This window comes from Musa acuminata, chromosome BXJ2-1 (assembly GCF_036884655.1).
Source record: "Musa acuminata AAA Group cultivar baxijiao chromosome BXJ2-1, Cavendish_Baxijiao_AAA, whole genome shotgun sequence".
Lineage (NCBI taxonomy): Eukaryota > Viridiplantae > Streptophyta > Magnoliopsida > Zingiberales > Musaceae > Musa > Musa acuminata.
The window spans coordinates 2,724,770-2,735,456 of NC_088338.1; the positions used below are offsets into that span (position 1 = coordinate 2,724,770).

Sequence of the window (10,687 nt, forward strand, 5' to 3'; positions counted from 1 at the left end):
TAACTGAACATATTTTAAATCCGATCAGTATCTTAATTTGACTAAAAAGAGTCGATTTCTATTCGTACTGGTTTCAAATCCGATTAAAAGATATCGTAATCCGGTTGGTGCAGACTTATACAGTTAGCTTTTGCATTGATCTCTCCTGTATCAAAAGCCATTGGAACTGACATAAGAAGGTCACAATAGGGCTAATAACATATTGCCTTATTATAGTTAGATCTCTTTAGCCTCTGATTTTTAGATTTAAAAAAATTATATTAAAAAAATTATAATTATAAAAATAAAATATCTAGTTTTATTTATTCTAACATCTTCAATTTTACTGACAAAAGCATGAAAATGATGAAAAAATAATTTTAATATCTTAATTATATTTTCAATGGTAATAGATGATAACATCGTTGAAGACTATGAGTGACTGTTGTAAATGAGAAAAAATGACAATAAGAGATGAGACAAAAGTAATGAAAGAATCGCTCAGCATTTACATCAATACCAACGCAAATGCAAAACAACATCATCCTTCCTCACATCATTGTTGACGTCGACACAAATGTAAAGCGATGCCACTCAATATCTGCATCTACATTAACATCAACACAATTATTGAGCAATGTTAATGCAAATGCAAAGCACCGACATTTGCATCGTCCTCTTCCTCCTTTCTCTTTGCTTCACCTCTCACCATCTCTCTCTCTCCTCATCCACAACAACTACTCATAACCCCCGGTAAGACTATCATCCACCATTACCAAACACATAACTGAAACATTAAAATTATATTTTTACTTATTGTTTTCATATTTTCATCAATAAAATCGATAACGTTATAATAAATAAAATTAAATATTTCACTTTCGAAATTTTAATATAAAATTTTAAAATCTAAAAATTGAGATACTAAAATGATCTAACTATATGGGATAATATGTAATTAGCCCATCATAAGAATAATCTTATTTCTAAAATAAGAAGTGCTATGTAAAAAAGATCACTCTTAAAGAAAAAAAAAACTAAAGGTTTTTTTTTTGAAGAATTTATCAATCTTTATGTATCTTTGATGAGCACACTGAGATTGGTCTCAGCAGATCATGTGCCCGTGAAGGGCCACATCATTTGCTCCCCGCTACAGTCACATACCATATGATGTTTGGCAGTAATTGACGGCCAGCTACTGATCATCCACATGCTCCCCCTGCCCCTAACAACGATAAATCTGCAGCTTTGACTCTCAGCGCTCATCATAAGACGCATCAAATGGAAATCATACATGGTTACATATATAGTGTGGTATCTGAGAACTAGTTGAGCTTGGAAAACAAATTTTCTGGACTCACAATGATCTGGAAACTTTATCATTCATGTCGAATAAACTTCAGAATGTACTGGACCACCAACTCTGGCTTCTCTACATGAGGAATATGACCGCATCCTGGAATCTGAATTAAGGTAGAATCTGGTAGTTCATGATGCAATCTCTGCATGGTAATGATTTTTCCAAAGTGAATGCAGTAATTTAATGCTCTGGAATGAACTATTTGTAGCAGGTGAATTCTAGAGAACATACCAGTGCTACTTTGCTGCTAACAATTTGATCGTCCTGTCCCCATATAATTAAAGTCTCTTGTTTTATCTGTAGAAATAATTTGCAAGAGAAGTCTGTAAAGACGTGAAACTGCAACCAACTGGCATACAGAATACCAATCAACAGTAGGCATCGACATGCATGGTAAATGTATTCTCAACTTCTCTGTGATAGCATAAATCTACTTCACCCTGCAAGTATGGTTTGCTAGAATAAAGCCACACGTTTATTCACTGCACGAAAAATCATGACCAAACCTTCAACTGGGCCGAGTTGCTACAGAAGGCTGATTGGCAACATATTGTTCCACAAAGATTATTGCATGTGGTTGCTCTACACATGATGCTGTGCATGTTTGTTGGTTCATTGGATCAATCATGCTTTTGAGGCTTGAGATCAAAATTGATGTGTCATCAATGCTTCTCATATGCCCAATCATCCAAGTTCAACAACCGAGACCTTCTTGTCGTATGAGTTTATACTATAACCAAAAGGTGGATCATTATATCTGCTACTAACTCTAGAATTGACCCCATAATGTTGAAAAAGACATGGATAAACAATAAAGTAACTTTCTAATAATCTAATTTCTACACAAGAAACTAAAAGAACTGCAGATTTCTGCTGATTCTTTTTTTCCATTTTCTAATCACATTTATGTACTAGTGAAAGTTCAAGTTCAAGCACAAATGTGACTTCGGAAAACCCTTAATGACAGAATGAACAAGTCAGAGCTGCAGGACATGGCTGACTAACTGAAATATCCCTCACCTGTTTTACATGATTTCGGACATCATAACCTCCACTAAGCATAAAATCAACAGTTGCATCCTCCCACCAGGGTTGTAAGCAGTGCAATCGGCCCACCTAAAGTTACAAGTAATTGTTAGTATCAGTATAAAAGCCATACGATGTAGAACATGCTCAAGAATTTCATTGAACCATTCATTGAATATGCATATTAACTAACTACTGACTAACATTATTTATACTAGTTGCATATGAAGGTGGATGCCACATTTCCTTTCTGAAATATGCCACTCCATATTTGACCATGACGAAGGTGAATAGCAAACATAAACTCACTTTAGTGTGAGCAAAATATCGTTGAGGGACAGTAAACATTGTCAAGAAGATGATGACCATAAAAATAACACCATGCACATTTGTGAGATCTTCCCAATATTTGGCATCTTGTTACTGCAATGAATATATATATCCACCTTCAATCAATCAGATTCACCACATTTTTGTGGAGATATGGTATTAATGACTCACTTTTTTCTCATTTTGTTGCATGGTATGTAACAAAATGAGTAGGTAATGGATTTGTTTTCAATCAGGTAAAATTATTATGCAAAGGATGACCATACTGGAAAAGAAATGAAAGAAATGCTAAAACCTATGGCCCTATTTTAACATCAAGCTTGCATTTTTGCAAGCTCCCTTCCACCTCAAACTTCTAACTGAACAACACCTCAAAACATAATCTAAATATCAATATGCTTATTGTAAGAACTCCGTACCTTTGTGTGTGTGTGTGTGTTGTGTACAAAGCATTAAACAGATATTAGGAAGGCACAAAAGAAATGTTGTCTGTATAGCCATCCACATGCACACATAAGCACCTATTTATGTATATCAATTATCAAGTGCAAAAAAAAAAAAATCAAAATGTATATTTCTAACCAGCCACATGCACACATAAGAACCTATTTACATATATCAATTATCAAGTGCAGAAAAATAAATCAAAATGCTTATTTCTTACATTCATAGAGTCCCAGGATGACTGCAATGAGACTTTATTTAAGGCCAAGGAATTTGCATAGAACCGCAGTGGGATGCTCTTCAATACGGAAACCTGCTAAAGAAGAAAGTGGATGTTTTTAAAGAACTAATACAAGACACATTAACTCAATTAGATAATATGTAATGTTTAAAATGAATCACTCTGATGTAACAAATATTAAACAAACAGCATTCATAGACCAGTTAGGATTACCATATATCCAAATACATGAAATGTTTTACACAAAAAAATTCTCACCCCAGCATAAGCTACTATTCTAGGTAGTTTAGCTAGGTTCCCGGTGCCTTCTGCATAAATACTTGCGTCGATCATGACTAACTTACTAACCTGTAAGGGTTAAAAGTAGGAAAGTGTAAGAAGGTAGATGACAAAATTTGAGCTTAATTTAAAATCTCAAAAGGAAGAAGCTAATATATATTTTGGTTGGATACTACTGTCCTTATATTAATTATATTTATAAATAGGTCATCAGATTTACAATTAGGTCATTATAAACATTTTAAAACTGGTCCTTACACTACAAACAAGTACTTACAAAATAAATAAAACTCCCACCACCTCTTATCTCTGCCTTCATCCTTAAGGAACCTGAGAAGGCAGCAATTGGGGGAGAAGAGAGGAAAAGAGGAAGAAGAAGAAAAAGAAGGAAGAGGAGAAGAAGGAAGGGAAGAAGAAGGATTTGGGCTAAGGGTTTGGCTTTATTTCTCATTGGGATCAAAATCTTTCAAAGGTAAGTGTCCTAACTCTTTCTTACAGTGATTATAATCTCTGCTTTAATCTTGATTTTGGATAATTTAAATGATTATGGCCTTGCACCCGATACCTATCTTGTTTATATATAAAGCTTTGAATCTGTAATTTTCAAGATTTATGACCTATCTGTCTTGTTCTTGCTATAACTCTTTGTAACGAATTCTGATTTGAGCAAAACTTGCTTTATCTGAAAAGAGACTCATAGATATTTCTTTCTATACCTTGATTGAAAGATTCTGAGTTAGTTTGACTGCCTAAACTTCTATTTCGATTGACACTATGAATTCTGCAAAACAGAGACTGTAATTTCTGACCTTTCGATACTAAACTACTTTTAACTCTCTGTTGGAAACTCTGATTAGTGCAAAACATGCTTCAATGAAAACTAGACTCGTAGATCTATTTTTCAGTACCTTGATTGAAAGATTTGAAGCATATCATTGATGTATGAAATATTTCGAAGCATATCAATGGCGTATGAAATATTTCGGAGCATATCAATGACATATAAAATATTTTAGAGCATCTCAATAGCATATAAAATATTTCGGAGCATATCAATGGCGTATAAAATATTTCGAGGCATATCGAAAGAATAAATAAGAAACATAAGCTTAAATGTCATATTTGACGTTGCATTCATTTCATTCTTAGCCAAAGCACACATAAAAACTTATAAGCAATGTTTTGGATATCATATCAAAAACACAGAGGGTGAAGTGAGATCATAACATAAAATGGTCCATCCATTTCTGGATGATCACCAAACATAAGTCTCCCACGTTTGGGAACTCCATCTACCCACGTTTGGATGAAGTCAAAGGGGGCCGACAGAGCATCGCAGGCTTTAAACATAAAATTCTTTCTTATTTCTTAAAAAGGTTCACATTATCCCATAAACACTATAGTACAAAAGGACATTGCAAGCAATAAAATAGACACATATCGGAAGCACATGCGAAACAACGAAAATATACATGTGCCTATATGAAACAATACGATGCAAACATAAACTTTCGTATAATGCGTTCAGATATAAAAAAAATTAAGGACAAGAGCATACAAGAGTTCAAAGCAATCACATAAGACTCAATTGAAGAAAGAATTCTAAATGAATTCAATTTCAAAGAGATGAAACAAGAATAAGCAAAATTGGTTGTCCTGACCATGGTCTGCAGTACCGGACCGTACCTCCCGGTACGGGCGGTATGTACCGGTCCGACAGGCTTCCGGTATGCGGACCGCATGACACCAGTCCGACACTGTAGCATGACACCAGTGCTACAGTGCTCGGCACGCCTAAATATACCGCTCGGTATACCGTACCGTACCGGTACCGAGCCCAGGTCGAAACTCCGGTACGGTACGGTATTACGGACCTTGGTCCTGACATATTCTGTGAGGCATATTGCATAAATTATTTGAACAATCAATCATGCTCCAATTTACTCAAAAAAGTTATCATTTGAAAGATATATCAATCTACTTTCAAATGAAACAAGTTTTATATGAATTGGAGTTTCCAACAGAGAGTTACAAATAATTTAATAATGAAAAGTCAGAGAACATTATCTTTCTTTTGTAGAATCTATAGGGTCAATTCCAATAGATGTTTGGGTAAGGATTTGTGCTCCAAATCTTTCAAGTAAGGTACTGAAAGATAGATTTATGAATCTAGTTTCCAAAGTATTGTGTTTCATACAAATTACAATTTCCAACAGTGTTACAAGCAATATAGTACCGAAAGGTCAGAGAGCAGCATCTCTGTTTTGCATAATCCACAGGATCGATTCAAATAGAAGTTTGGATAGACATTTGAGCTCCAAATCTTTCAATCAAGGTACTAAAAGATAGATCTACGAGACTAGTTTCCAACAAAGCATATTTTGCACTAATCAGAGTTTCCTACAGGGAGTTATAAGCAGTTTAGTATCGAAATGCCAGAAATTACGGTCTTTGTTTTGCAGAATTCACAATGTCAATCGAAATAGAAGTTTGGGCAATTTAACTAACTTCGAATCTTTCAATCAAAGTATAGAAAAAAAGATTTATGACTCTATTTTCAGATAAAGCAAGTTTTACCCAAATCAGAACTCGGTACAAAGAGTTATAACAAGAACAAGACAGATAGGTCATAAATCTTGAAAACTCCAGATTCAAAACTTTACATCTAAACAAGAGGGATATCATGTGCTAGGCTAAAACCCTTCGAATTATTCAAAATTAAGATGAAAACAAAGATTAAGATTGTTGTAGGATAGGATTAAAACACTTGTCTTTGAAGAAATATATCCCAAATGAGAAGACTTGAGCCAAAACCCTAAGTCCCAAACCCTTCCCCTTTTACTTCTTCTTCTCCCTTTCTCCCTCTCTTCTCCACCGATTTGTCACGGACAAACTTCTCAACAAGATGTTGGATGTAATGCTTATGTGTGTCCGTGTCTTTTGGCATGTTCATGCCCTGTACAGAATGTAAAGGGGCGGCCGAAGGCTTATAAGTCCCATTTTAGTTGGGTTGGTGGCCTCTTTAGGCTTGTAAATAAAGGTTGTGTCATGTAGACATGTGCGAGAGCTTTTCGGTCTGTAATGGACCATTTTACCCTTTGTTGTGCCACTGTTCAGAGCTTGTAAAGTCTGTTTGTAATTTGCATTGTCTATGAAGTGTTTTTCGGACATGTTTGCTTGTGGATCCCGATTGAGGCGTTCTCTCTTACCTGTTCTCTCTTTTGTTGGTCCTAAGGGACAATGGGAGTCTTCGGGGAGGCTGACCTTTGCGGACGGACACGCAAGGGTGCCGCACGACTTAGGCAAAACCAGCTAAGTCCGTGTCAGATTGTTGTCTTCTCAAGTTTCTTCAGGACGAAGGCAGAGATATAGAGGCGGTGAAAAATATTTTGTTTTCTTTGTACCTTTTGCAATTCAGTCCTTATATTATTTATATTTACAAATAGGTCCTCAGATTTGCAATTAGGTCCTTGTAAACAATTCAAAATAGGTCTTTACATAAAAGGGAAAAAATTTTAGTTTGTGTATACAGAAGGCTAAATAATAATTTGTAGTTTGTGCATACAAAAGGCTAAATAATAATGAGGTCATGCTCTAATGATTCATAGACCAATATAGAAAGTGTATACAAATTAAGTGCCATGAATATTGTACCGCTTCTGGATGGTTGGCTATAAAGTCCATGGCAACAGAAGCACCAAGGCTAGGTCCGACTAACACCATGGGCCTTGCTATGTATGTCCTCCAAAGCTACAATAAAATAACGCAATGAAGTAGTGTCTTTTATCAGCAATAAGAAATGATGCATCAAATTGTTTCCTGTGACTCCACATGATAGTTTCAAGAATTTAAGTCTATTGATTCCGATAGCATTTTCAATCACTCCTAAGAGAAATATTGTTGTGCAGCATATACTCATTAAAAGACTTGAATCTCAGATACAAGCATATATTAGTTAATTGTAGATAACATAAAATCATAAGGATAAATATGCAGAAAGTAAAAAACATAATCAACCAAAAGGTGAACCCATCTAGGGATCAAATAGTTATGTGAGATAGAGAATGGGCAGCATCGGTCTCAAACTGGATCAGAAATTCGAAAATACTTCCTACTCTGTCCAAAATTAAAGATTTCTAACAGGCAATCCTTCAGAATCCTAGCGGCATGAAGATTGGCCATGTGTTCTAGTATGTGTGGACCTGTTTTCCTATAATGTAGGATAAAGTGCCAAAACAATCACGAATATAAAAACAAAGTACCTGGTATAGGTGCTCACGCTTGGCAGCCACATTACATGGTGGAAGCATTTCTGATACATGGCAATAGGTGAAATATATTGATATAGATAGGTATTATAAATCCACATGAAAGTTCCATATTGAATATTTAGGCCCATGCATCCCTTACTAGTTACATTCTTAACCCATTAAAATTATATGAATAAACTTAAAGAGAGATATGTACGTAAATCTGAAAATCCCCATCCAAGAATGTCCACAGCCCATGTATCAATTCCAGCACCCTCAAGCAATGGATATGAATACCTCCATTCTAGACAAGAGCTGTAGATGAGAACTCCAATAGTTTAGTAATCAAGCAACATGGCAAGTAATCTAACTACCAAAGGCTAAATGACAAAATCAGTACTGTATATTTCTTGTTTTTATATTTCTAAGTGCAAATAGCTTCATTGTGATCATACAGATATATAAGAAAAGTATTCAAAAGAATTCCAAAAAAGATTAGTTGACCTCTGAAAGGAATTTAGACAGAGCACAGACCACAAACTATTAATGGAACAATATTCTCATGCCATTTCCTACATATCCTACATCATCTAATATATGCTAAACTTGCATGTCATATTTATTAACTTCAAGCCTTTTCCTGTCAGTGCAGCCAGTTATAGACTGTGAGATAAAACCAAGTAGGGACCTAGAAAGATTTGGCATCCTTTTACTCCAGCAATAACCAAGATGTGATAAAAAAAAAGGTGTACCTGTCAAATCCATGTAGGAGAACAACTGGCTCTGTTCCCCGCTCTTGTAGTGGCTTAACGCAGCTACTCATAATGGAGCTTGTTGAGAAGCTGATCTGCAAGGCAACAACATTGTTTACAGAATTTCCAGTTTACTGTCTGCTAAGATTTATAAATATATGCATTTAACTCTCAGTTGTAGAGTTTTGACAGTTTATTCTCCCAGCCCAGATCAGACAGTACGTAAATAATTAAAAAAAACTCTTGATATGGTATTTATATGCAACAGCGCGTATAGCAATCTCTTGGTGTGTAATGGTCAGCCATTATATCAACGATAGTTTCTTAAACTATTAATACAAAATTGACAATCTAGAAGTGACATCATCGTGAATTGATGATGCATTCTCTGGTAGTTGTTAAGGAAACAGCAAATTAGGTACGATGCAACCAAATTACTGGAGTCATGGCTTAATAACCAGATGATGGGAAGAGTGATATCATTTTGAATAAGTGGACTAAAATAATCAAAATACTTGGTAAGAATTGTGTCTTCTTATTTTTCCCAATATCTCTTCCAATACCCATTTTATGGGTTTTATAAACATAAACCCAATTGTCAGCTTTCAATCTGCTGCAGTTACCGATCCAACATTCATAAGCAAACAACAAGAATCTCATTTGAGGATGGAAGATACCTTTGTGTCTCCTCATCTCTCCACGTGCCAAAAATTGTGCTGAAAGCTAATTTGAGGGAGCATCCTCATTTTTCAATGTTTAATACTTTAAGACTTTATCTCGCTCCCATAATGCCCAACCTCTTTTTGTATATGCAACAAAAAATCTATCACACACCTCTTTTTTTTGTAATGATGGCCAAATGGGGTCCGGTGGGTAGTGAATTTGAGGGTACAAATTCGGAGGGGCTGGGGCCAAAATGATTAGGTTTGCTAGTGGTTCCTAGTAGAGCCTTTGGCAATTGCATGGCTATCCTCTCAATTGCAATCTCCTGAGATAGCAATCTCATAATAATCTTGAGCACCAAATCGAGGTTTCTCTTATACAGATCATAAGTCGTCTTCAGATCTTCTTTTGCAGACCTAGTTCATCTTTACCTCCACTTTTGGACCGAGTTCCCAACGCCTACCGAAACCGTGTTACTAATCAAGCACCCAACGCGACTAATCAGAAGGACAGGAACCAAAGAGAATTACCCGCCCAAATTCTCCATGACGATGCCGGATCATCCATCCGAGCAACCAATTACAAAGGCATTGCATAACATGAAACCTACACACGAATCGGAACACGAGATTTGTGGATGGGGGATTCGTTCGCCTACCTTCACAGGAAGCCGCTCGATCCTCTTGGCCATGTCCCGGGCGAAAGGGTCTCTAATCTTATCCACCTCCTTGGGGAGGAAGGAAGGGAAGCCATTCACCGAAACCCTAATGCTACCCCTCGGAATCGCGGCGCTCGTCGTCGACGTCACAAGAAGCGACGGCATTCCCAATAGCGGGAGAGAAGGGGGGGAAGTACAGAAGAGAGCGGGAGATTGCCGCGTATCGTTCTATTATCTATTTATCTTATCAGCGGGACACTGTGCATACTACATGCAACCGTTCATATAAACATATCACAAGCATAACTATGTATAAGATTATTTATCACCTTAATTGCCTTTACATCACACAGTAATATTTACTGTTATTAATAAAAGATGTAATTTAATCTATTATCCGTTTTCATATGAAGCAAATAGGTGAAGTAACTCAGGATATAATAATAAAGAAAAAGATGTGTAGATGGATCGATCCACCAAATTTCTATTGAGATGGGATGTATCTACTTAGCAGCGGGATGAATGCATGCAATAGCTCGAGCCGAAGGGGCCATTTGGACCGTGGTTCGGTCTGGGTTTCACTGGACCATGTTGGATCTATCTAATCAGACTGCACGATAATATAATGCAGATATCACCGCCCGATCTATCATCGGGATAAAATCAACGGACAGTATTAATTGGCCGCATATGAAAACGCTGTCC

At 36.2% G+C, this 10,687-nt stretch overlaps 1 protein-coding gene across 11 annotated transcripts; it reads right to left on the bottom strand.

Annotated features, from left to right (window-relative positions):
* Positions 1–937: 937 nt before the first annotated feature.
* LOC135583438 (alpha/beta hydrolase domain-containing protein VTE7-like) lies at positions 938–10,227 on the bottom strand. Of its 11 annotated transcripts, none has more exons than XM_065092187.1 (11): positions 9,983–10,227; positions 8,662–8,756; positions 8,127–8,224; positions 7,922–7,971; positions 7,314–7,409; positions 3,639–3,728; positions 3,360–3,455; positions 2,360–2,455; positions 1,571–1,636; positions 1,341–1,442; positions 938–1,204 (listed from the first exon to the last, which is right to left on the bottom strand). In XM_065092187.1, exons 1-10 carry the CDS (start codon positions 10,145–10,147, stop codon positions 1,359–1,361), a joined length of 936 nt encoding a protein of 311 aa, XP_064948259.1. In that variant the 5' UTR covers positions 10,148–10,227; the 3' UTR covers positions 938–1,204; positions 1,341–1,358. The 11 variants fall into 11 exon arrangements, with proteins under 11 accessions (XP_064948259.1, XP_064948258.1, XP_064948255.1 ...); XM_065092186.1 differs by having other exon boundaries at positions 938–1,219; XM_065092183.1 differs by having other exon boundaries at positions 1,341–1,481; positions 9,983–10,226.
* Between the last annotated feature and the right edge of the window lie 460 nt (positions 10,228–10,687).

Coding starts and splice junctions, on each gene's coding strand:
- LOC135583438 (XM_065092183.1), bottom strand. CDS start 10,147: ATGCCGTCGCTTCTTGTGACGTCGACGACGAGCGCCGCGATTCCGAGG. Junction 7,410..7,921: donor AGCGTGAGCACCTATACCAG/GTACTTTGTTTT, acceptor ATTTTATTGTAG/CTTTGGAGGACATACATAGC. Junction 1,637..2,359: donor TCCGAAATCATGTAAAACAG/GTGAGGGATATT, acceptor TTATTTCTACAG/ATAAAACAAGAGACTTTAAT.